Consider the following 26154-nt stretch of genomic DNA (forward strand, 5'->3'; position numbering starts at 1 on the left):
CCGTGGCGACGGCGCGGAGACCTTGGCGGCGGCGGCGCGGCTCGGCTGGAGCTCGGCGAGGGCCTGCGGGGATCCCATCGAGGACTGTGCGGACGAAGCAGGTGGGTCCGGCCGGCGCCCCGGCACGCGCGACTGGGCCGCTCTGAGCCATGCCGAGCCCCTCTGGCCACGGCGTTGGCCAGACGCTGGGCTTCGCGCGTCCCGAGGTCGCTGGGGGCTCAGAGCCCGAGTGGAAGCTAAGCAGGTCCGGGGTCGGCCCCCTTTGTGAGTGTTTCCTGAGATCGCTGCCCGGTCTCTCTGGACCTGTTCCTTGTGGGTTCAAACCAGCCCCAGAGGTGTGCGGAGAACTGCGCGGGCTGTGTGTATAAGCAGCGCACGGGGCACCAAGCGCAGTGCACTTCGGCGCCCTGTGTAACGCTTTTGCTGTTTACGAACTCCTCCTCACGCGTGTTCATGTTTAGTTTTCTGGGGGCAGGAGAGGAGGTGATATACACCGTCGGCAGACAGGAAACCGAGGGTGGACAGCACAACTGGATGCAGCTCTTTCATTTCTGGACTCACAAGGATAGTGTGAGCAGAAATGGAGTTCACCATTGTGGAGGCATTTAGAGTTCTTGGGAAGGTTTTTTGACCCAGCGGCCCTCCAGAGGCTGAATGTTGTGGTGAACCCAGTCCCCAAGGCCTGAGTTTGAGGGGACCAGGGAGGCCCTGGGAGGGCGGCACTTCTCCAGGTGAGGAGGCGGACTGGGTAACATGGCCTCAGGGTGCAGGCACAAACCTCCCCAGAACTTGTCAGAGTGTCCTGTGCTCGGTAATCAGGCTCACTTGCCAACTGTTGACATCTGCTTTGCCCAGGAACAGGCCGGGCTCTTGCCATGGGGCACTGTCGCCTCTGCCACGGGAAGTTTTCTTCACGGAGTCTTCGAAGCATCTCTGACAGGGCATCTGGGGACAGCTCAGAGAAACCTTCCCCAGGAGAGCGTGTCTTCATCAGGGACTTCCAGCACCTGCTGGGTGTGGCTGTGCACCAGGACCCATCCTTGTCCCAGTTTGTCTGCAAGAGCTGCCATGCCCAGTTCTACCAGTGCCACAGCCTCCTCAGGTCCTTCTTGCAGAGGGTCAACGTGTCACCAACAGGCCAGCGGAAGTCTTGTGCAAAGTAGGCCTTGCTTGGATCATTCAGGAGACACTCAACATCCTATGTGCTGGGTGTTGCTCTAGGGCCAGGGTGTCCTGTGGTAGGAACCTCAGGGTTGGGTGGACAGGCTGTACCCACTCTGCAGAAGCCAGCATCAGCGACCACTGTACTGCTGGTAGATGAGCATGGAGGTGGTGGGGGTGGCAACCTTTGCTTTAGGTCCTAAGGCCTAGAGGCAGCCTTCACAGGGAAAGAGACAAGGCTCTTGGTAGAGGGTCCCAGTGGAGACAGTTTGGGAGGCTTGAGATCTCTAGAGGCCCATAGACAAGGAGCTATATGGGCCTTTGGCTCCTCTTCATAGCCACTCTGATCCTTTGTAGGTTCGGTGCTCAGCCCCCCACAGCAGCGGAGGAGGGAGTGTGTCTGGGTGAGTCTGGCCCTGGTGTGGGAGTTTTGGGGGTGGGCTATGAGCTGGCCAGCCCAGAGCCTGACTTCCTTGTTGACTCTCCTCAGTGGATCTGATCACCTCGACTCCCCGGTGCCTGCATGGCTTAGTGGGGTGGGTGCACGGACATGCGGCCAGCTGTGGGGCCCTGCCCAACCTTCAGAGAACACTGTCATCCGAGTACTGCGGCATCATCCAGGCAGTGTGGGGCTGCGATCAGGGCCACGACTACACAATGGATACTGATTCCAGCTGCAGAGCCCTCCTGCTGGACAATGCGTTGGCAGTTAAATGGCCGTGGGAGAAAGAGACGGCACCACGGCTTATCCATAACCGGGAATCTGACCCTGTTGGGGCTGTCCCCCAGCTCTCCCAGGGCAGAGGAACCATGGCTGGGGCTGAGACCAAGATTCTGCCCAGTGTGGGTGAAGCCCCATCTTCAGATGGCAGCTCTGTGGGGCCCAGGCCAGGCCCACCACCTCAGCCAAGCCACCCCCCAAGTGAGGCCCCAGGTAGGAGGCACCTTTGGTCTGTGCTAGACCATATTTGTGAGTGAGGCAGGGTCTTAAACAGAGAAACACTCCTCTCCACCATACTGGGGATCAGCTGTGGTGTGACGATCATAGGGGCGCAGTGCTTCCTCAGCTTGAAGATGTTCAAAGCACCTGAGGGCAGGGTGGGGCTGCCAGCTGATCCTCTCCTCTCCCCCAACACAAGCACTGAAGTCTTTACTTCAGTTTGTGCAAAGACATACACCTCTAAGGCCGTGCTCTGGCAGGAGGGGACTGAGGAGAGAAGAATGGGGCCCTTATCTGTTGGACATGGGGGATGAGAGTGAGGGTGCTGCTTTGGACCAGCTGCAGGTCGTGCTCTGGATATTGGCTAGGTGGTGACACTGGTGTAGACCAGAGTGGAAGCTTGTCTGGCTGAGGAGGGGAGACAAGGGTGGATCCCACCTGCATATTGTGGGGTGGGTACAGCTGCTCATGGACATCATGTTTGAGATCCAGGCATGGCGTTCTCTGGCCTTCTGTGTGCATCTGGCCCTGTCCTTGCAGATGATCATCTGGCTGCTATGTGCAGGCTCACAGTGGGGCCTGCGCATATGTAGCTGTCCAGGGGTTCAGCTAAACAGAGGTGCATAGATGAGATTCCCCAGCTTCGGGAGGACCTCGAGGGATAGAGTCCTGCAGATTACTTACTTAGCTTTGTCAACTGTGTGCATGAGATGTTTTGATAACAGTCTCCTTAAAAATGTTTCAAAACATTCACAAACATTCACATTAGCTCCTCAGAATGAATACTTGGGTCTGGAGGGCTCAGGTTTGCTGATGATGATTGTCCCAGGGTTCCTGCTGTGTGGTGCTACTTGTCTCTCAACACAACGCTGGCATGGCAGTTGCATTCTGTGCAGGAGCTTGTGTGGGGGTTGGGCCAGGATGATGTGGAGTTTGAGGCCAAGGACTGACCCCAGGAACCCCGTAAGGCAAGCTGTGTTACCAGATTAGGCCTGCTGTGGTGGTGAGGCACTTGTGTGCTCTTTTTGGTAACAGGAGTCTGTTCTTTGTTTCTCAGGGCAATTGGGTGAGAAGCAGGTTCCGTCTTCAACTTCGGATGATCGGGTAAAAGACGAGTTCAGTGACCTTTCTGAGGGGTGAGAGAAGAGTGGGTTTAAATAGCCTAATATTTCTTCTTCAAAAACCAGACTCAGCCACTCTCAGGGCTGCTGGCCTCTAAGGTTGGGAGGAGAGGCAGCTCTTTGTCCTGACTGGGGCTTCCTGGGTCCTGAAGCGCCTTCCTGTTGCTGCTGCAAGGGAGTATAGCCCAGCGCAGCCTAGCCCACCCCAGCAAGAGCCCCCGGCTTGGGTCCTCTGTTGCCACCTGCTTGTCTCCTTGAAGGCCTTGTTTTTGGGTCAATTGCAGATATCTTTAGGGCAAGAACACAAGGTTCTGGCTGTTGGTGGTGGTGATGGTGGGATTTGAAGCAAACCTCACTGCAAGGGGAAGGGCATCAATGTTTGTTGGCTCTGGAACAAGAGCTACCATGGATGGCATTTGCCACCGTCCACCTGCCCTGTGGCCTTGGCAGAATCCAGCTGCACCCTTACTAGTGCAGGGGACCCAGAGGTGACTGCCAGCAGCCTCAGGCCTTCCTCTGTCAAGGCAGGTGGTGGCCTGTTGGGGCCACTGTGGGCTTGCGAGCCTAACTCTACTTGCTTCCCAGCAGAGACCAAATAGCAGTTTCTACTGTAGAGTGAAAGGTCACAGGTTTTTTTTCTTCACTTGGTGAGCATTGAAGTGGTTGGCGGGGACCCTCCTAGCCTCATAGGTGCTTTGGTCCTGTTCCTGTTCCTGTTGAGGCAGTGGCAGCGAAATCTACCTGCCTGGAAGCCCACTTCCTCTGAGTCTCCATACCTGCCTGGCTCATAGAAAGCTCTCTCCTGTTTGGATCCTGGCTCTAGGCGAGCGTGCCTTGGGGTCAGGGGTTATCAGCTTGTTCAGTTTTAGCGACTTTGGCTTGCACTTTTGTTAGGAAATGGGATGAGAATTTTAAGGAATTAGAGTTCTATAACACAATTGCAGGAGAAATGAGATGGCTGTGGGAGCTGTGTGGTGTCTCCAGACAGGAGTTCTGGTTGGGTCTGTTGCCCAGTCCAGGCCAACAACCTCTGCTGAAAGTTCTCTCATCTTTCCTAGAGACTTCCTGAGTGAAGATGAAAATGACAAGAAGCAAAACGCACAGTCTTCAGACGAATCCTTTGAGCCTTACCCAGAAAAGAAGTAAGGGTGCTGCTGTGCCCGCCACAGGCACATGGGGTCTGGTGAGACATAAGGGGGAAGCCTAAGAGTGGGTACTCGGAGCTGAGCACGAGCGGTAGACTTCTGCCTCCAGGTCTGCCAGTCTAGCTCGCTTCCTATTGCTCCCTTGGTGTGACCTCGAAAGCCCAGTGAGTGAGTGAGCTTCTGAGTGAGCCAGGACGGTGGATGGCAGAGCCATGTGGCCAGGTGAGAGAGTCCATGGAAGAAATCCCCTTGGTTTTACCACAAAGTCCTGGTGGCTCAGAGCTTGTTCTTAGTCACCATGACATGGTAGACAGCCCTGCTGACAAGACCTGGCCTCATTCTAGGGAAGTTCTGTGGTCCTCTGCCAGTGCTTTTCCCAGTGTTCCCTGGGCTCCCCACTGTAACCATTCCCCCCAGGGACCACTCTCAGCTCTGACTCACGCCAAGTTTTAGGGACAGTCCTTGTTACTGTGAAACTTTGCTTTGACCTTTCTTTTTCAAAGATTTCCATTCTTTCAGTCAGATACAAGGTCCTGGCAAAGAGCTAGTTTTTGTGTCCCTCCCCTTTCAACCCTGTGCCAGGAGGGCCCACAATATGCGACAGCTGGGTGATAACTGAATAGGGCATCAGGTGCCCCTGAGCATTTCACAGTCCAGGGAAATTCAGAGAGCAAGTGGGTCTGAGTACGCGCTCTCAACCACAAAAACCTGACAACAAAGATTGAGAGGTGAGCTTGGGTTCCTTTACTCATGTACACATTCTACATGGAGAGGGAGAGAGGAGGAGACACAGGGAGAGAGGAACTCAGGACCAAGCCAGAGATGCTCTAGACGCTTCGGAGTGGATAGGAACACTGCTGGTGGCCAAGCAGGAACGTCAGGTAGTGCCAGCTGAGGCTTGCTCCAGGATGCAGGGCTGGGTGCAGGCTGGGTGGGGCTGCCATGAGGAGGTGACCCCTGCAGGCCACTCTGTCTCAGGGTGTGGCCTAGAAAGAGTCTGTGTCTGTAATGCTTGCTGCCAGCAGTCTAAAGTGACTGAAGTGGCAGTACTGGCATTCAGAGCTTGGATTAGAGGGCCAAGTGGGTCCCCTTCCCAGGGACAGGCTGAGGGGGTGCTCTGTTGAGCCCCTGCTGCTGAGGAGGATGGCATACTCTGATGCATTATTCACTGGCCCCTCTGGGACCTCAGGAGCATAGACAGACATGAGTTTGCTTTTTTTAGTGTTGAACCTGGCAAGTGCTGAGCTATGTCTGCATTGTCTTAAAATTTTATTTTGATACAGGGTCTTAATGAGTATCTTAGGCTGGGCTGGAACTTGTAATCCTGCTGCCTCAGCCACCCAAGTAGCTGAGATTATAGACATGTGCTTTGGACTAGGACCCTTTTAAGAAATTTCTATGAGAGGGTTATTTTAGTGGAAACTGCACCCTGCAGGAGGTAGGACCCTGGACATAGGCCTCTGGTGACCATGATGTGCACTGAGCTGGAGGCCACTTGGTCCCTCAGTGCTGTAGGGAATCCCAGATGGAAACGTGCAAGGACAAGGCTCTAAGCAGCACCCTGGCCTGTGTCCTCTTCATTCCCCTTTCTCCAACTCCAGACAGAGTTCTTGCAGACAGGGAGCCCTCATGATGTGCTGGTCTGAGCACTGTGCTGCCAGCCAGAGGTGGACACCCAGGCCTGTGCCTGGAGGGAACACGACAGCTAGAGGGTGGTGAGTGTCACTGTTAATCACCCAGCACAGAGACTATAGGTTTCCTGGAGCCTCTTGCTCAAGAAGTACATGGTCTGGTGTGGAAGAGTTGGCCAGCCCCTGACAGACGAAGACAGGTCAGGAGGGGACAGTGGACAGTTACTAGACAGGGAGAAGAGAAGCAGCCTGCATATTACCCAAGGGTGGTTGTTAGCACACTTTGAGGCGTGCAACAGTTCCTTAAAATGTTTGTTTGAAATTACTTTAACTATTGTAAGTGTACAGATGTTCACAGTGTTTCCATTCTGTTTCCAGACATTTCATTACCCCAGTGACTGATTACCTGTTAGTCAACAGTTTCCCCCTACTCCTCAGGCCTTGGCAGCTACTGATCAAGGGTCCTCTTAGGTGCCACAGCATTTGCCCTTTTGCAGTTGGCTCCTTGGTACAGTGCCCTAGAGTTCATCAGGACTGCAGCATGTATCAGAATTTCACTCCTTTCTCTAGCTGAACACTGCTCTGTTGCATGGATGTGTGTATCATGTTTGGTTGATCCATTCCTTTGTGGTTTGGGATTGCATCTGTGGCTCTTGTGAACATGAAGGAACAGTGGCGTACACGCAGGAATCCTCTTTTTACTATCAGGATGTGTGCTTCAACATGAAATTGTGAGCTGGGCTTGGAATCCTTTCTACTCCATAAGCTGAGGCAGGAGGATCACAGTTGGAGGCCAGCCTGGGCAATATGGAGGCCCTGTTGCTTTTTTTTTTTTTGTACTGGGAATTGAACTCAGGACCTTGCACTTGGCCTGGCAGGTGTTTGTGCCACTGAGCTATATCCCCGGCCCCGGTATATCTACTTTGAAGAGTTAGCAAGGTTCTTTTTATTGTTTTTGGTAGTGGAGATAGAATTGAAGGGCGCTCAACGTCTTGAGCTATATCCCATCTGGCCCCTTTTATTTTGAAGCGAGCTCTACGTTTCCTAGACGTGCCTGGAATGTGCACTCCTCGTGTCTCAGGCTCCTGAGTTGCTAGGGTTACAAGTAAGTGCCACTGTGCCTGAGAGCAAGTCTTTTATCCTAATATGGAAGATCAAATCCAGGGCCTTCACAAGGAGCTACATCTATACCTCCAACCTTTTAATTCAGTTTTTAAATTTTGAGACAAGATCTCAGCTGAGTGAGTTGTTCAGGCTGGGATTCACCTTGTGGTCCTCTTCCCTCAGCCTTCCAAGTGCTGGGATTACAGGCTTGCTCCACACCTGACTTCTTTTGTCCATTTTATTTATTTTTTGTTTGTTTTTTGTTTTTCTTTCGGTACCAGGAATCGAACTCACAACCTTGCGTTTTCCAGGCAGGCGCTGTGTCACTGAGCTAAATCGCCAGCCCCAGGCTTTTTGCTGTTGAGTGGTAGGAGCATTGTTTCATGTGCGTGTGGATTACCACAGCATTGAACCCAGGGCCTTTGTGCTGAGATACATCACATCCAGCCTTTTAAAATTTATTTTGAGACAAGGTTGTGCTGAGTCATTAAATTGCCCAAGTTGGATCCTCCTGCCTCACCCTCTCAGGGAGCTTGGGATTATAGGTGTGGGACACCATGCCCTACTGTGTGTTTTTTGTTTTGTTTTGTTTTGTTTTTCTGGTACCAGGAATCAAACTCATGATCTTGTGCTTGCCAGGCAGGCACTGTGCCGCTGAGCTAAATCCCCAGCCCTCTACTGTGTTATTTTGAGATATGTTTCATGAAGTGCCTGAAACTATTGGGCAGCTCTCAATCCTCCTGCCTCAGACTCCTTAGCAGCTAGTTGGACTATAGGCATCACTGCCCAGCTGGAGTGGTTTTTCTGTGTTTAGCATAGCAAACCCTTATCAGATATGTGGTTTACAGTATTTTCTCCTGTGGATTCTTTTCACTATTTTGGTAGTGTTAATGTACTAACTTCTTTTTTTTTTTTTTTTATTTAGCATAATGGGGAATGTACTAACTTCTGATAAAGTTTAGTTTGCTTATTTTTTTTTCTTTTGTTATCTGTGAGTTTAATGCCATATTAAGAAATTATTGCCAAATTCAATGTCATGAAGATTTGTCTTTTATTTTCTCAACAGTTTTACTAGTTTTTAGCTTTTAGATTTAGATCATGTTCCACTCATTTGTGTGTATCTATGAGGCAGTAGCCCAATGCGGTTCTTCTGCATGTGAATGTCCAGTCTCCCCAGCACCATCCGAAGAGGTTCTGTGCTCCCCAGCTGTAGTCATGAGCGCTTGCTGAGATTCAGTAGACTGTATGAGTGCTTTTGGTTTCAGTACCATATGCTTGGTCTGTGTGACTTTGCCATAATAACACCAGCAGCACCGTTTTAAGTAGCATACCTTTGGAGTAAGTTTGAGAAACAGTTTAAGTTCTCCAGCTTGGGCTTTTTGTCTCAGTGTGTGTATCTCAGGCTGACCTTAAACTTACAGTCTTCCTGCCTTAGCCTCCCAAGTGCTAGGATTATAGACATGTGCCACCACACACAAACCACTGAACTGTACCCCGAGACCCCAACCCCTTTGAGACCAGGTCTTACTATGTAGTTCATTTTGGCTTTGAGATTGCTATTTAGCCCAGGCTTTCCTCAAACTTGCAGTCTTTCTGCCTTAGCCTCCAGAGTGCTGGAATTACAGGCAGGCGCTGTCACACAGGGCCTCAGGCCATCCCCTTCTTTGAAATACGGTCACCGTACCTTACCCAGGCTGGCCTCAAATTCACTATCCCTATGCCTCAGCCTCCTGAGTAGCCAGAATTACAGGCACGTGCTAAAACACCTCACTTAAAAAAGCTGTTTTAAGTGTTTATTTTTGCTGCAAGACTGGATTCTGAACCTAGGGTCTTCGCGTGCTTGGCAGGCACTCCAGGTACATGGAGACGCATACACTTTTCTCTCCTTTTGGACACTGACACTTAAGGAATCTCTCAGTACCAGAAAGGAACTTCGTCGACAAGGCAGGCTCATGGTAACCCAGAGCAGATGCCACACTCAGTGCTGGAGGACTGAAAGCATTAAGGTCAAGAGCAGGACAAGGATGCCACTTTCACCATTTTTTAACGTAATACTGGAGGTTTTTGATGATAGTTCAGAAAGAAAAGAAGAAACTAGAAAAACAGATTATATAATTATATATGCAGAAAACTACAGTCAAAAATAACAGGACTGGGAATATGGCCCAGTGGTAAATGACTTACCTACCATAGGCCTTGTGTTCAATCCCCAGCACACAACAATTAAAAATTCAATGCTGTCACCAGAAGTTACAAAACCAATTTCTTTTTTGGACCGTTAGTCATTAATGTATAGAAATAAACAGGTTTTACATGATTTTTTTCCTGACAGGGTCTCCTTACGTAGTTCAGGCTGTCCTTGAACTCAGTGATCCTCCTGACCCTCCCAAGTGCCAGCATTACAGGCGTGTACTACAACGCCTGGTTTGTGTTGATGTCTGTATCCTGTAACTTTGCTGGGTCCTTTTGTGTGGACCACTGAGCTAGCCCCCAGCCCTCTGTTGCTCACTCGCTTGTTCTTTACTGGTAGGACACCTGCAGCTGTAGTTCAGCCTTGCTAGTCCAGTAGCTAGCGAAGCTAATCCTGAGTTTATATCCATGGTGACAACTCTGCCCTGGCTGCAGGGAGGCAATGCTGAGCTTGCTTGTGGTGGGAGGTGGTTTGAGAAGAGTGGCTCTAAAGCTTCCCCATGATGTCTCCAGTGTTTGGTCCTCAGAGCAGGGACACAGCTTTGGTCCTGGGCAGCCACTGGGGAGTGCCCTGCATCCCACACTGCAGTGCTGTGCCTCCCAAGCGCCAGGCTGCCCTCCTTCTCACAGTGGCTGCTGCAGTGACAGTTAAGGGCCAGGCATTTCTCACAGAGCTGAGAAATCCTCTGGTGCTTGAAGTAGGGTGAACAAAGATGAGAATCAACTGCATAGAGATCAGAAACAGCACTGCATCTGTATGAGAGTGCTTTCCTGTTTCAGGATTTCTGGGAAGAAGAGTGAAAGCAAAGAAGCCAAAAATGCCGAAGAACCAAAAATGCGGAAGAAACCCGGGCCCAAGCCTGGGTGGAAGAAGAAGCTCCGGTGTGAGAGGTGAGGGGCTGCTGTGTGGGGTGGCGTGCGTGGCAGGGTGGCACCTCCACGTGTGCTCTCTCTTGCAGGGAGGAGCTGCCCACCATCTACAAGTGTCCTTACCAGGGCTGCACGGCCGTGTACCGTGGGGCCGATGGCATGAAGGTGAGCCATGGGTACTGTGCAGGACGTCAGTGTGTAGGTAGGAGGCTGGTACTGGCACTGGCCAACGACTCCTGTGTACCTAGGCTTATGGAGAGTCAGCCACAGTCCCAGGGATGGGGAGCCAGCCTTCTGCTCGAGAGATGTTCCCTATAGGCCCAGCATTTTCTAAATGAAGCTTTAAGGAGCCAGTGGAGGCTGAGGTGCAGTCAGTGATAAAGCACTTGCCTGTTGTGCCTGAGGTCCTAGGATAGGCCACCAGGACAGCAGAGGAGCCAGGGCCCAGTGAGGAGTGGGGCTTGCCCTTCTGTGAGGGTGCTTAGCAGGGCCCCAGGAGGTGGGACCTGGTCCAGACACAGCAGCCAGTGTCTCCTGCCTGTTCCCTTGCAGAAGCACATCAAGGAACATCATGAGGAGGTCCGGGAGAGGCCCTGTCCCCACCCTGGCTGCAACAAGGTGTTCATGATCGACCGCTACCTGCAACGCCACGTGAAACTTATCCACACAGGTGCCTGCTCCCCAGGGAGACCCTGAGGCCCAGCCCGGTGGGTGGCATTGGACCTTGGCATGCCCAGCCATGGGAACTTGACCCACTCATACAACCTGCCCCAGGAGCTGTCAGGTGGCCTGAGGCTGTGTCTGGGCAGATAAGCTCCAAGCTCTGGTGCTCCTAGGTCATGGGGGAGACGTGTACTTGCACAGATGAAACCCCGCTGCCGTGTGCTTGGCAGACACTCTCCCTGGAGTACTTTTTTCTGCAAGATGTGAAGTTGCAGATTGATAGACTTTCTGGTGCCTTTCTGAGTTTGTTATGATTTTTAAAAAATAGCTGGAGCCAGGTGTGGCGGTGCAAGCCTGTAATCCCAGCACTTGGGAGGCTGAGGCAGGAGGAATGTTGCAAGTTTGAGACCAACCTGGTCAGTACAAAGTGAGCTCAAGGCCAGCCTGAACTGCATAGCGAGATGCTGTCTCAAAGACAAAAAAAAACAAAAAGCTGGGCTTAGTAGCTCACACCTATAATCCCAGGAAGCTGAGGCAGGATTGCTGTGAGGTCAAGGCCAACCTGAACTACATTTTAAGACCCTGTCTCAAAAAAACAAAAACCCTTTTCATACTGTAAAAACCGGTGTGCATTGTAGCAGTGAACAATAAACACAGTACACAGGTGTCAGGGCCTCTTGGTCACCCTGCCATCCACCCTGGAGGGTTTGCTCTTCCAGCTTTTCCTCTGTATGCCTTTGCCTGGGCCTGTGTGTCCAGCACAGTCCCACCTTGTGCCCCAAGGCCAAGGACACGCTTAATTGCACCCACTTCTTCCAGCAGCTCAGTCACCATGCTGATCGCTAAAGAGCTGAGCTTCATATATGACTTACTGCTCTGGAGTCTTCCCTGTTAGGACCGATTCATTTCTACTGCTGGATTACATACCTGCGGGGGTTTCAGAACAAAACCAGCTATGGGACATTTTGTCACCCTACCCTCCAGTTATTTCAGGTTTTTGCTCTCAGCATCCTGCACATGTACTGATGTAAGAATTTCTCTAGGTCAGATCTTTAAGCCATGCTTACCAGGCCAGTCATGGTCACAATCAGCTTTCTAAAGAGGTGAGGAGGGCAAGGAGCTGCTTCCCAACATGATGGAGAGTTATTCCCACCACAGAGCTTCCCAGCCCAGAGTGGTCAGAAAGTTGCTCTAAGGGTCAGTGACCTCTATACCTTGCAATTTGGTTTCTCTTAATTGGTTTCTGTCTGTTCTACCTTCAGATTTACATCACTGATAGAAAAGATCCAGCCATGTGACAATATTAGGCAGTTTAGAAGTCTTTATTAATGAAATGCTTTGTACCCAGTCTTACTGTAATCACTTGTGGCCAGGTCATAGTCTGCTTCCTGATGCTCAGTGAGACCTTGTCCCTCCAGAGTGAGTGTGGGTGTTGAGCTCACTCTTTCTGTCCCCAGAGGTGCGCAACTATATCTGTGATGAGTGTGGGCAGACCTTCAAGCAGCGGAAGCACCTTCTTGTCCATCAGATGCGCCACTCGGGAGCCAAGCCACTGCAGTAAGTATGGGCAGGGCTTCTCTAGGGGTAGAGACATGGGTAGCCTTCCTCACTGCCTCTGCCCCACAGGTGTGAAGTCTGTGGCTTCCAGTGCAGGCAGCGGGCATCCCTCAAGTACCACATGACGAAGCACAAGGCAGAGACTGAGCTGGACTTTGCCTGTGATCAGTGCGGCCGGCGGTTTGAGAAGGCACACAATCTCAACGTGCATATGTCCATGGTCCACCCTCTGACACAGACCCAAGACAAGGCCCTGCCCTTGGAGGCAGAGCCACCTCCTGGGCCCCCAAGCCCTCCTGGGACCACAGAAGGCCAGGCAGTGAAGCCAGAGCCCACCTGAGGAGGTGGGCAAGTGGGACAGCAGGCAGGCCAAGTAGCATGAACTCAGGTGGGACTTGGGCTCTGATGATGTTTCCCTGTTGTTTGCTCTTTGGAGCCCAGGGTGCACGCTGGTGCAGGTAGGGTGTGGCTGTGCTCTGTGTCACTTTCCTGTCCTCTGCTTTGGGACCAGCTGTTTCTTTTCCTACAACACTGGGCAACTTGGGGCCAGACAGATGATGAATAATTGACTCCTTTTCCCAATTAAAGCAATTAAGGAGGGTTGTGAACCACTTTCTAGTGCAATAGGAACTCCTGTGATGCTTGTAATAAATTATTTACGAAGGAGGCAGGCTGGTGTACTGAGAGGGATCCAGTCAGAAGAGATGTGGTTCTTGGTACAGGTCCACATCAGTCACAGCCTGGTGCCTATGCAGGAGGGCACTGGTCAGCTCGGGGTCGCAGTCTGCACGGCCAGCCAGCAGCTGTGAAAAGGAAGACTGCTGCTCAGCCCCAGAGGCACTGGGACAGTAGGGGATGCCTGGTGCATGTCACTGCACAGGGAAGGGTGTCTCGGGTTACCTCCACTATGCCTGAGAAACACTTTTGTGGGCACCGACGTATTAACTGGAGCAGAAAGAGGCGTGCTTCTGTTATCAATTCTACAGGGCTACCCTGGGGAGAAGACGGGCAGTCACAGGTCAGGGCCAGCACCTGCCTTGTTAGGCAGGAGCTGCCCCAGGCTGGGTGTTTACCTGTGGCCAAGGCTGGCCTTGCAGCTGTGGGCTTCTGCCAGTCAGTGCTGACACTGTGGTATTCTCCCCTTCCATGAAGAGCTGGACCAGCTGGAGGTACATGTCGACAGCAACATGCAGGAAGCCTTCTTCCCTGACAGTAGCAGCCTTATCAAAGTGGGGGAGGAGCCTAGAACAGGGACCAGTGACAAGGCCAGGAGCAGGTGAGACAGAAGATGCCCATTTGCTGGTGGGACAAGGTTGACAAGAACCAGTTGGGGCAGTGCAGATGCCCACCCCTCCTAGGGCATGCCCAGACCCAGCCCATGGCTTGGTTGCACCCCTCACGGAGCAGGTGGCAGGCCATCACCTGTAGAAGGCAAAGGGCAGCAGTCTGGTATGTTGATCCGGGGCCAAGCGGAGGAGATGACCCAGCCCAGCATCTGCAACAGCAAGGGCTCAGAGGTCTGTGTGGCAATAGCATGGGGGTGTGCCCTGTGTTGAGGCCACCCCTTAGCTACTAGGAAGATGGGGGTGATGTCCTACAGGAGGGCAGAGGCCAGGGTTGGACACAGTGGACACCTGCACAATGTGCCTGTAGACCTGCTGCAGGGCAAGATGCCGCCCTGGGCCTCAAGTGCTCCAGGGAGTTCTGCTGTGTTGAACAAGCAGGCACTGAATGTTCCCAGCTAAGCTGCCGTTTATAAACTTAAGATGAGCACAAAAATCAGGCTTATAAAACGAAGCCTAAAGAGGGTTTTCCCCCTTTCTGTGCTCATGGAATCACATGCGCTAGCAAGCACTCCTCTGGGGCTTGTGCTTCACTGCTTCATAAAAGTCACTCCAGGAGAGTGACAGTCACTGTCCACACACCCCTCTATGTCAGACTTCACATGGCTTCTCACCTGCTTCAGTTAGCTGGAAAAGCCTCAGCCAGGGTAGCTTCCTCCTCTGCAGACATGCAAGGACCTCCGCGCAGACCTCCATAGCCTTTAGAGAGTCAGCTGTGGCCTGTGACCCACACGACAATGTGTGTGTGTGACGGGACTGAACCAGACGCTGAACTGTGTCCTCAGCTCCCCATCCCTTTTACATATTTTGAGACAGGGTCTTGCTAAGTTGCCCTGCTTAGACTTAAACTTGTGACCCTCCTGCCTCAACCTCACAGACTGCTAGGGTTATGGGTATGCATCACAATGCCCACTTGTTCAAAGTAAAAATGAGACAACCTACAGGTGTCATACTGGGCTCTGGATGGAGAGGTCAAAGAGGTGAACAGGTCCCGTGATGGCTGACTCCAGGTGAGTGAGCCTGGTACAAGCCCGGCATCCTGACCTGCCCAGCGGGAAGCAAGGTTCACCTCAGCTGAAGCGTCTGACTTACACTTGGGATCAGGTGTGATGACAGCAGACTGAGCAAGGAGAAGAAGAAGAAGGGAGCCAAGAGCTGTAGAGGAAACGGCAATTACTACATGGAAGTCCCACTCCCAGCCCCAGGAAGCCCAACCCATCCTTGGAAGCCACCACCCCAGGCTGTTTGGTGAGGGAGTCTTCCTGAAGAAAAGCCTGCCACACGTGAAGAGAGCACAAGGACACATTACCACCAGCAGTGAAGGAGTAAGTGGGCTTGAGTGGCCCTGTAACCCTCCCAGTCGGAACCGTGAGCCCAGATGCCTCACACGAGGGCCTGGCCAAAGCCACAGGAACTGCTGCTAACAACGGCATACGCAGCAGCCTGGCCATGAATGCAGATGGAGGTGTCCCTCCGAGGGTGGATTCTAATGACAGACTCTTGGCTCTGAGTTGGTGTTAGCTGGGCTGACACAGGCCCTGCATTCGGCACTCGGGGTCTCCCCAGCTTGCTTTGGTTCCATGTTCTGTTCTCTGCCCTTCCCTCTCAAGTCCTTGCCTTCTGCACACATTGCCCTAGGTGCCTTGTATAGACTTGAGTGCTGTGCAGGGGGGCTCCTGAGGGCCTAGGTGCAGGCTAGGGTCTCTGCCTGGGGTGGGAGTAGCCCCTTTCTCATGCCCACACAGGTAGCAGCAGATGTCCATACGAGCTGCTTCAGAGCTTGAGCTCTGGTGCCGAGTCGCCTCGGTGTACCGGACGGGGGCTCTGTTCCTGCACCAGCAGCTGGTGGCTCAACACTGGGTTCTTCTGGAGAAGAGCACAGAGAAGCACACCAGGACACTGGAGCCCGGCTCAAACTGTAACAAAGTGATGGGAACACCAAACCTCATGTTTGCTCTTGGAAAAGCAAAGCCCATCAAGAAAACAAGAGAAACGCACTGACTGAAAGCTGACTTGCTAGGGAAAGAATGCACACACACGGCACGCCTTGCCTCCTCTCTCTCGAAGTCCAGCTTATTCAGCAGTCTCCTCACGTCATCCCTCCTGACTCGTTGGACTGCAAAGTGCAGCGCAGCAGCAGAGACCCAGGCTGGAGTCGGGGCAGGAGAAGTCATGTCCAGGGAGAGGAAGCTGAGACACACAGAACATGTCTTTGGAGGGCCGTAAAGCCACATCTGAGCAACTGACTCGTCCTCTGACTGCTACTGGCCCCACACACTTCTGTGCTGGCCATAAGAGGCTGTCCCCTCAGCAGAGGGCACAGAGTGGCCTCAAGAGCCCTGGCTCTGCAGGAGGACTTCGCAGGCAGGGTGATGTCCTGCACAGAGGCAGGGCCTGTCCTGGCTACCTCACTAGGGGGAGGTCGACTGGGTCAGGTCTAGGAAACAGGACAGAGTGGGTGCAGCTCTACCATGTGTGCTGCCCCTTTTTCCAGTGGAGTAAGAGCTGGGGGAAATACTAATTAAATAGATCTCAAAGATTTAAGAAACTTTAAGCAATCTAATCTGTCTCTGTAGGGTTAGGATTGTCAGGCAAGGCCTGCCCATGTTCCCCTTCTGTTTGCTGAGAAGGATTTAAGCACCCCTGACTCTTGAGGAGTCCCAGAGGCATCACGGATTGAAACCAGTCACCAAGGAAGGCATTCCGGGTGGAGGTAGACAAACAGCACTCCCAGACAGTTGCCACCATGGGGAGGGCTGAGGAGAGGACTGGCATCCTGACGCTGATGCTGCCCATTCTAAGCCCTTGGGTTAGACAGGAGAACAGGACCAGCTGTGCTGGAGTAAGAGCAGCTGAAATTGGTCTGCACCAGCATTCCTGTGCTGCCACCCAGACAGAGCCTGTCAGCTCGGTCCCCCCTTTACACAGATCTGAGGCTGGATCCCTGGACACCCATGCAAGTAGCCTAGCCTCAGGAGCAGCCTGAGCTCCTGAGTGCCCTACTTTCATCTCCTACCTGTGGGCAAACTGCTGAGCCTCCTGCAGCCTCTGCAGTTCATGCGGGAGCCCGACCTGGCTGAACTTTTGCCAATGACCACACAGCACTGATTCCAGGCTTGACCACCACGACTTGTAGAAGAGAAAAGTCACTGGGAAATGGGTTAGGGCAGGACCCAGCTCTAGCTCTCAAGACCAGGAAGGCCTGGGTGAGAGGCCATTCATGGCAGACACACCAGAGCCCATTGCCAGCAGGCCAGGGCTCTTCCAAGGGCTCTGCATGGCTTATGTTCATCACTTTATAGTATCAGTGTCTTGTTAACCTCATTTGAACCTCAAAATGATCCCATGGGGCATTCTATTCCCCAGGATAGGAAGGAAGGGCCCTGCCTGATGCAGCACCCTGTGATGAACCTGCCTGGTCTCCATGTGCACCCCATTACCTATGGTGAGCCCACTCAGGCCCCATGCACATAGCACAGAGAGCTAGTGTCTTAAACACAGCCTTGGCTCATCAAGGAGCCACCCAGTAGGTAACTGGAAGCTGGCACCCACTTCCCATCCAGGGAAGGAGGACAGACACATGGATGCTCCCAGGGGCAGTGAGGCCACAGCCACGTGCCCCTCAGTACATGACAGGGTGTGATAACGAGGCCTATGGGCTCTGTGTTATCTGCAATGAAGACAGAGGACTGAGGGAGGTGACAATGTGAGCAGAGGACATGGCATCACTAGAGCACACGTCATAGCTGCCCCACTTCTACACATGCTGTTGAATGACAGACCAGGGAAACAGAAGGGCCACCAGCCCCAATCATGCAGCGCCCCCAGGACAGCCAGGCCTACCAATGCTGAGGTCACGATCAGAGGGCATCTGGCCTGGCACTGGGCCAGGGTGAGATTGGCAGTCAGGGAGGCATCCAGGCTGTGCGAGCAGGCATTCAGGAGCCCCTGTGGCCGGGAACATGCCAGCTACTCAGTGGTTTCCATGCCAGTTACCTGCACCAGCTGGGTATTACCCCACAGGGCTCTGGGTAGGCCCACGGGATGCCCGGGATATGGTTACCCTAAAGAAGTGGATGGTGATGTCGTGGGTCAGGCTCAGGGTGCCACCATGGTTGCAGAAGTTTCTCTGTGAATCAGATCAGCACAGCTGTGAGGGAGGGCCTGGCAGGGTGAGTGTGAGGCCAGCAGCAGCATGCTTGAGGACTCCCGAAGCACCTGGCCTCCAGCCCCTGACCAGTCCACCCCTCTGGCCGCCATAGACCGGGCTGCAGGCAGCTGGGGAGGACAGCTCTGTCGTCTGGGCCACCTCTGCAAACCAAGCACTGCACTTCTCACCTGAGCGCTTAGACTGCCCATTCTAAGCATTAAGAGGGAGAGCCTTCATTGAGAATGTAAAGACTTGGGTGAATTTTCAAGGCTTTCACCGATCTCATTTCCTCTGTTTTCCTGTCAACTTCTCAAGTGCTGTTTGCATAGCTGGAGTGCAGCCTGAGCTCCGGCTCTAGTCATATTTGGTTTTGTTTTCTTTTTTTGGTGGTGGTGGTACTGACAGATGAACACAGGTCCTTCACGTTGAGCTACAACCTCACCTCCTTTTTATATTTTGAGTCTTGCTACATCATTCAAACTGGGCTAAAACCTGAGATCCTTCTGCATCAGCCTCCCAGAGTGCTGGGATTGTAGGTGTACTCTCACCGTGCCCTGCTACACTTGTAGATTTTTTTAAAACAGGAAAAAGTTCTCTATGTGCAGAAACTGCTTCTCTGAGAGTGGAGGGAACTGTAACACACTTATCCCTGACAGAAAAGATGGGAGCGGTGCCACCTTTTTTTTTTTTTTTTTTTTTGCTAGTTAAGGTCATGGTGCAGGTTACACTGGCAGTGTCTGCAATGAAAGGAAGCAGGGCTACCAGGTGGGCTGCTAGGTGGGTGGCAGGTGCAATACATCAGAACTGGAAAGAAAGCAGTAGGTGGTGAACAAAATGCCCCAAGTCCAAAGCATGAAAACCTGAGGAAGGTTTTGTAGAGGCGCGGGTGCTGGGGAAAGCCATGTCAACCTGGTGCTGTGCTTGCCAGCATCCTGGCTGGGCTGAGGGCACAGGACTCTCTGCACATAATCTCAGCCTTCAGCTCTCTGGGCATCATCCTGCAGGGCTTCCTTTCCCCAGGAGCCCACACTTAGACCTAGGATGCCCTCCCCAGCCCTGTGGCTACCCAGGTAGCACCCACCAGCTCTGAGTTGACCAGGTGGAAGAACTCCTCACAGCTGGGTGCGGCAGGCTCCTCAGCCTGCATGTTGCCGAGGAGAACAGAAGGAGGCAGGTGGAGAAGCACCCTAGAAAGGAAGGGCCATAGCAGCAGTGAGGGCACAGCATACCCTGCATGCCTTCCTCAGCTCCCCAAAACCCCAAATCCTATCAGAACCAGAGTTCTAATCCGCATGGCCCACTACCTTGGCCCAGGCCTTTTCATAGTCATGTGGAAGCTGCCACAGGAACTCAAAGTGAGCGCCCCAAAGTGCCTGGTAATGAGCCACCAGGCAGGAGGAGGCCCCACAGCCCAAGGAAGCCATCCCTGCACCTGCAGATCCAATCACCTTCTGCTCTAAAAAACAGCAGTGGTGCACACCTTTGAGCAGTTTTCCTGACTTGCGCTCCTTAAATACATCCTTCAACAGAGGGCTTTCTGAGGACAAGTCGGAGAGCCTGCACCCAGAGTGCCTCTCCTGCCTCCAGGCATGGTCCCGTGGGGACCTCAAAATAGCACCCAGGGTTGGGTGGAGCACAGGGAAAAAAATCAAGCAAAGATGAACTCTGGGGTGAGTCACTGGGTAGTGCTTCACCAGGCCTGTGACCCATCATGTTACAGTGTGTCTAGATGTCCCCTCAAAGACTCATGCACTTGTAATAGGACTGTTTTGGAGGTAGATCTAGAGTTTGTGATCCATGGTTCAGTGCTGGGATTAAGGGTGGGTGATTGCTAGATCAGTCCATTGATTGGACTGGCACCCCCCTAATCCTGGTAGACTGGATACAATATAAGGGACAGAAAGAGGCTTCTCCCTCTCCCTTGTTGCCATTGCTGTCTTCTGCTGCCATGAACTGTTTCTCCTTTGTGATGCCCCTCTGCCAAGCCACCCTGCCTTAGAGCCAGCCAGTTATGGACTGAAACCTCTACAAACTGTGAACTAAATAAAACTTTCCTCCTTTAATTTTGGGCGTCAGGTATTTTGTCTCAGCAACAAGAAAAGTAACTAAGGCCCACCGTTTGCACATGAAGACCTCCTGCTGTCTCCAGAGGCTGGTGGCCACAAGTCTCCCACTTGCCAGGTCCTTGAGCCGTCTGCGGAACACCCTGAAGACAAAGTGTTCCTGAGAGACAGGATAGCTGAGTTCGAGGTCAGCAGCCATCTCCTGGAAGAGAACAAAGCCAGATAGTCACAAGCCTTTTTCTGGTTTCCAAGTATGTTTTCTGTCCCCAAGAATGAGGCAGAAAGTCCTCAGGGCTTAACACTGGCCACAGTCAGAGACCCTAAGAGATGGGCTTGTGAGCAAAGTCACCCTGGGAACTGTGTATGACAACTATTCTGCTTGGAAATCATTTTAAATTGTAAAAGTAATAGAACAGTCCAAGGAATACTGTTAACTCAGATTCCACTAGCCTTCATGCCATCTGTCACTTGTCTCCTCTGTGTATACGTGTGTGTGTGTGTGTGTGTGTGTGTACTCATGCATGTGCAGGGACATCCATAAATGGATCACACACATGCTTTGGACCCTACCACTCTGTGGGCACAGCCTCAGGCCTGGGCCTGGGGGCATCAGCATAGCACAGCCACCTTCTGTGTGGCCAGAGCTGGGTGTGTGTTCAGTGTCATCCCTTTTACACTGGAACATTACCACAAACTGTTTCTCATGACACTGACATTCTTTAAGAAAATGGGACTTTTAAATGCCAAAGCAGGTACATCTGAGAAAATGGTAGAGTAGTAAGCAGCAGAGAAACAGCCTCTCAGATTTGCTGTCCACACACTAGAATATAGCAAAATGGGGAAGAGAAGAAAAAAGTGGGTGCCCTAGACCCAGGAAAGATCTGCAGCAAAAATTGAAGCCCACGAGGACAGTGAAGAGAGAAACTTCAACATAGAAGGAGGAGGTAGCCGGCATGCCTTCTCCCTGTGTTGGGACTCACTGTGTGGGAGGAATAGTTCAAATCTGTGGACACAGTGACTGCTGTGAACCCAGAGGCCTCCACAGAGACACAGCAGTGGAAGGGAACAATGTACATAGAGGACTGCGCTGGCTGGTGGTAAGCGCTGTGGGATTGGATGTTCCTCAGGAGAGAGTGACTGGCTGGAAGCCATCTTGGAGAGGAGCCAACCAAGCTCAGAATTCAGAACAACTGCTGGATCCACCTAGAGGCTCCCAGCTGAGTTCAAGCCCACAGAAGATGCGCTGACTACTGCAGGCTGAATGGGTCTGGTCCCAGCCTCACAGCCAGAAACCTACCTAAACTTCAGGGGATATGAAGGTGCAGGCTCACTGAGATTATCCAGTACCCCGCAATAAAGCTGCTGGATTGCTGAGACAAATCAACACAGATCTGGACTTTGTCTCCACATGTTGTCTACCAGTGATACCAGAGACAAGCCCAGAAGTGGACTCCGCCCGCCCTCTCTTTTCTTGTTTTTTTCCTGCATTGTTTTATCTTGTTTTTATAAGAGTGTGAACATAGTTTCAATTTTTTTGGTGGTTGTTGTTTTGTTCTATTCTTTTTATTTCTTCCTTCTGTCTTTTCATCTTCTGTACCAACTTCCTGAAGTTTGCACAATCCTCCTTTGTCTTCCAGCCTTGCTTTTAATCTCTTCCTCTTCTTCTATTTCTCTTATTTTTCCCCCTAATCCCTTTTAAATTTTCTCCCCCGAGGGTAAAACTGGCACATTGAGGGCTTACTTACTGAATACAATTTTCTGGTTTATTTTAGATATTGTTATATAACCACAAATCTAGTTCATAGAGTGAAAAGTGGCAAATTAATGGTTACCTCACCTTGTCATTTTCTAGACTGTTTGATGCTATTGTTATTGCTGATTGTACTACTTTAGCCAAAGTGACATAACTGTTCTAACCAGCTGTTCTTCCTGGTATTTTAGGACTGAGATTGTGTAAGGGTCATAGAAAATACTTTAGGCCAGTGCCAAAGAACCAGGGGCTGAGCCAACCAGCCAGTAACTTCTCATCCCCAACAATATATTGGGGATATTGTTGGATCTGTAGGATCCTGCAACAGACTCAAAACCCAAAAACCAGCTACACCTGAAAGACACCTCTGAGAAGTAGTCATTTCCTAAGGGTTCTAAACAAATAGCAATAAAGCAACTCACCATAGGCAATTTACAGACATCAACCCAGGAATGAATGAGAGAGAGAGAGAGAGAGAAAGAGAGAGAGAAGGAGAGGGAGAGGGAGAAAGGAAGACAGAAAGAGGGAAGGAAGGAAGGAAGAAAGGAAAGAAAGAAGAAAAAGACACTAAGACAAGAAAGAAAGAAAGAAAGAAAGAAAGAAAGAAAGAAAGAAAGAAAGAAAGAAAGAAAGAAAGAAAAAGAAAAGAAACGACACTAAGATGCAATCCCAGACATCCAGTTAGCCAAATGCAAATCCAGAGGGCAATAAGGACAATCTGAAAGCCACCCATCTGGAGCAGTAACAACAAAGCAATTGAATGAGGCTCTAGAAAAAAAAAATCAATCAGAGATAAATTCTCATAACTACAGAGATGGTGACTACAATGAAAAACATGCTTATTGACTCTAGAGCAGATACAGATTTAAAAAACAGGAAAAAAATGGATAAAAAAATAGGAAAATGATGGAAACCATGAATGCCCAACATAGGAAAGACATGGAATCCAAAAAATAGATTCAACCAGATATCCAGGAGACTAAAAATTCCACTGAATGCATCTTCAACGGAATAAACTGATGTGAGGACAGAACCTCAGACATAGAAGACAGGCTTGCAGTTAGCGATTGTGAAAAGAAAGATTTCTTAAAAATAGCAAGGGACCAAGAGAAATCAATCCAGAGACTGCTAGGTGAGGCAAATAAAAATAACTCAGATTGACTGGAGTCAATGAAAAAGCAGGAGTTAGGCAGCCATGGTGGCACATGCCTATAATCCCAGCACTCAGGAAGCTAAGGTAGCAGGATTGTTGTGAGTTTGAGACCAGCTTGGGCTACAAAGTGAGCTCAAGAACAGCCTGAACTGCATAGCGAGACCCTGTCTCAAAAAGACAAAAAATAAATAAAATAAAATAAAATAAAAACATGTTCACATCATGACAGAAAACTTTCCTGGCAGGGAAAAAGAATTTCACTTACAGATAAGTGAAGCATATAGAACTCCAATTAGCCATGATTTAAAAAAAAAAAAAAAAACTACAGCCAGGTGTATCCTAGTCAAGATTCTAAAAATTCAACACAAGTAGAATATTAAAAGCTGTTAGAGAAAAAAAAATCACTTATAAAGGAAAGCCCATCAGAATCATTGCTGACTTCTCACACAAACCCTCAAGGAAAGCTTGGAATGAAGTATTTCAAACCCTCCCAACAACCTCCAATCCAGATTGATGTACCCTGCAAAATTACCTTTCAAAATTGATAAGGAAATAAGATACTTCTATAACAAAGAACACCTGAGGAAATTCATGAACACCAAACCAGCCCTCCAAAATTTTCTAAAGGACATTCTGGAAAGAGATGACATGATAACTCCATGAACCACAACAGAATGAATCTACCAGGCAAGGGACACAAATAGGGGAGTAAAAAAGGGAGCCAAAAACAGGAAAATAACACGACAAGGATAAGTCAATACACATCAGTTATAACCATCAATGTTAATGGTCTCAATTCACCAGTCAAAAGAAACAGACTAGGGGGCTGGGGATTTAGCTCAGCGGCAAAAGCGCCTGCCTGGCAAGCGCAAGGTCGTGAGTTCAGTTCCCGGTACCGGAGAAAAACCAAAAAAAAAAAAAAAAAAAAAGACAGGGTCTCACTCTGCAGTTCAGGCTGGCCTTAAACTCACATTAATCCTCCTGCCTCAACCTCCTGAGTGCTGGGATTACAGGTATGCACCACACCTAGCCAGCTCAGCAGTTCTGCACCATAGGAGCATCTGGTGGCAGTGAATTGGCAGGTGAGATGGAGAAGACAGCACCAAGCCCATGCCTGGAGCCACAGGTATACTGTGGGCTAGCACAAAGCAGGAAATAAATCAGACAGGGGCTGGGGATTTAGCTCAGTGGCACAGCACCTGCCTGGCAAGTTCAAGATCGTGAGTTCGATTCCTGGTACCAGAAAAAAAACAAAAAAAAAACAAACCAGGAAATAAAGCAGACAGCACTGCTGAGGAGTGACACAAGGGACAGAGACAGGCAGGTACCTGGCACAGGTGGCATGTACACAGCAGGCACCCAATAAATGCAAACCAAAGGTGTGCACACTCACCTGCCCTGTCCAGCTGCCAGAACACACTTCGTATCCTCTGTAAACCTTGAGATCTTGTGCAGATCATTGTTTCCCTAGCTCATTTTCCTTTGATGTACAGGGTTAATGGCATGAGGACAAAGGTCAATGCAAGCAGGGAGCCCTGGTATCTTTCTCTACAGCATGTTTCCATCTGTGAGTAGATTTCTCCAGGACTAACTCTCCATGGCTCTCTTTCATTCCCCAACTTTACAAGATCTTTGAAGAACAGCAGTGTGGAACCCACACATAGGATCATGTGAAATAAAATCACACATGCCTGAAGGGCACAGTCAGTGCACAAAGAGGACACAGAGGCTGGAGGGAGGCTACACTCTATGTGCCCCTGACTCCCAAGGGAGCCCGTTATCCCCTCAGAAATGGTAACTGGAGATGCACACGATGAGGTGTAGGCCACCATGCCCCTTTTCCACGCTTGTGCCTGTGCAAAGACTCTAGACTGCACGCTCTCAGCCCCAGGATGGCATGGAGCCTGTTGTCCTCTGCAGCCCTGGAAGTTAAAAGCAGGTGACTGGGGACTCACAGAAGTTCTGCTACACAGCAGGCATCCTGTCACGACACCTGCAGAGGGGTGGGCACCATGATTTTGTGCCTGGGATTTTGTGATGTTTGCTGTGGTGCAAATCACATGCTCTACACTGCTACTTAGAGCCTCAGCCTCAGGGTGGGAGATGTATCTCTACGCTGCTGTGCGGGGCTGGGCACCATTACAGAAAAAATGTGTCATGAACTTCAGCAGTGAACAATTTGATGCAGTGGACACCTTGAGGCCTGGTACCCTCTAACTCACCTGCAGCCTGCAGAAGAGATCCACGTTGCCTTTGTGGCCACCGTGGGGCCAGTTGGGGCTCTCTGTGGGGTCACAGCTCCTCGGGCTGAAAGGAAACAGAGGAGGCTGCTAAGTGTGGCCCATTGCCCTCCTGCCCCAGCAGCAGCCAGCAGGGGTGGCAGAACCCACAGTGCTACAGACCCAACCCAGGAAAGCTTTTTGGTTTAGCATCCCAAGACTACTGTAATACAAAAACCAAATGAAAACACTGATAAGCGCGAAAGAAGTGTACAGGAAAATTTCATACCCTATTGTGATGAAAACACTCAATAAATGAGGAATGCAGGGCACTCACATGAAAAACCCAGAGCCAGCATCATATTCAACAATCAAAGATGGAAAGTTTTTCCTCCACAGGGACAAGGCCAAGACCTCTCCTCTCACCACCTCTGTTCAACATTGCACTGCAGTCCTAGCTGGGGTACTTCAATCAGAAAATAACAGGCATCCAAGCTGGGAAGGAAAAAATTACACCATTTCTACTCACAGATGACAGGAGCTTACATACAGGAAATGCTAAAGAAGCCACACAAAACAACCACTTTTGAGCAGGGTGTGGTGGCACATGCCAGTAATCCCAGGATTAAGAGGTTGAGGCAGGAAGATCACAAGTTTCAGAGGCAGGATCATAAATTAGCAAGAGCTACAAAATTTAAAATAAAAAAAAAAAAAGGGGCCGAAAAAAAAACCCAAAAAAAAAGCCCAAGGGTTAAACCCCAACAACGGCAAAAAAAAAAAAAAAAAATTAAAAAAAAAATAAAAAATAAAAAGCTAATAAATATTTCACAAATCAAAGGCAAAAAACGGTAGTATTTCAAAATGAACAATGCCAAAATTCAGACAGTAATCCCATTTGCAACAATAATGAAAAAATAAAATACAAAGGAATACATTTAACCAAGGAACTATGACTTACATACTAAAAACCATAAAATACTGTTGAAAGAAATTTAAAAAGTCCTAAATAAATGCAAAGGCATCCCATGATCATGGAAAGAAAGTCTTGATATGACTGAAATGACAACTCCCAAGTGATCTCGGATGAGATGCAG

At 50.5% G+C, this 26154-nt stretch overlaps 2 protein-coding genes across 8 annotated transcripts in view; one reads left to right on the plus strand and one right to left on the minus strand.

The window, feature by feature from the left end:
- Positions 1 to 13046, plus strand: Znf276 (zinc finger protein 276; the record flags this gene model as incomplete). Its single annotated transcript, XM_005411064.2, is given in 11 exon segments — positions 1 to 101; positions 856 to 1159; positions 1519 to 1565; positions 1652 to 2095; positions 3159 to 3237; positions 4281 to 4364; positions 10073 to 10183; positions 10252 to 10327; positions 10715 to 10832; positions 12283 to 12382; positions 12452 to 13046. Coding segments are annotated over 11 exon segments (1735 nt in total), but the record flags the coding sequence as incomplete, so codon positions are not given.
- Fanca (Fanconi anemia, complementation group A) overlaps positions 12992 to 26154 on the minus strand; it is a 47294-nt gene continuing 34131 nt past the window's right edge. For 5 of the 7 annotated variants that reach the window (XM_005411060.2, XM_013507951.1, XM_005411062.2 and 2 more), the window contains 13 exons: positions 25064 to 25148; positions 19992 to 20140; positions 18957 to 19062; positions 17789 to 17854; positions 17569 to 17673; positions 16742 to 16854; positions 15777 to 15915; positions 14818 to 14880; positions 14340 to 14445; positions 13805 to 13877; positions 13456 to 13624; positions 13283 to 13375; positions 12992 to 13185 (listed from right to left, as the gene is read on the minus strand). In XM_005411060.2, the coding sequence (XP_005411117.2) occupies positions 13078 to 13185; positions 13283 to 13375; positions 13456 to 13624; positions 13805 to 13877; positions 14340 to 14445; positions 14818 to 14880; positions 15777 to 15915; positions 16742 to 16854; positions 17569 to 17673; positions 17789 to 17854; positions 18957 to 19062; positions 19992 to 20140; positions 25064 to 25148 (1375 nt within the window). In that variant the 3' untranslated portion in view covers positions 12992 to 13077. Of the gene's footprint in view, positions 13186 to 13282; positions 13376 to 13455; positions 13625 to 13804; positions 13878 to 14339; positions 14446 to 14817; positions 14881 to 15776; positions 15916 to 16741; positions 16855 to 17568; positions 17674 to 17788; positions 17855 to 18956; positions 19063 to 19991; positions 20141 to 25063; positions 25149 to 25397; positions 25556 to 26154 lie in introns of those variants that run through there. The other 2 variants (XM_013507950.1, XR_001232134.1) reach the window with 2 other exon arrangements.

Source organism: Chinchilla lanigera, unplaced genomic scaffold, assembly GCF_000276665.1.
Source record: "Chinchilla lanigera isolate Chin_1 unplaced genomic scaffold, ChiLan1.0 scaffold00140, whole genome shotgun sequence".
NCBI lineage: Eukaryota > Metazoa > Chordata > Mammalia > Rodentia > Chinchillidae > Chinchilla > Chinchilla lanigera.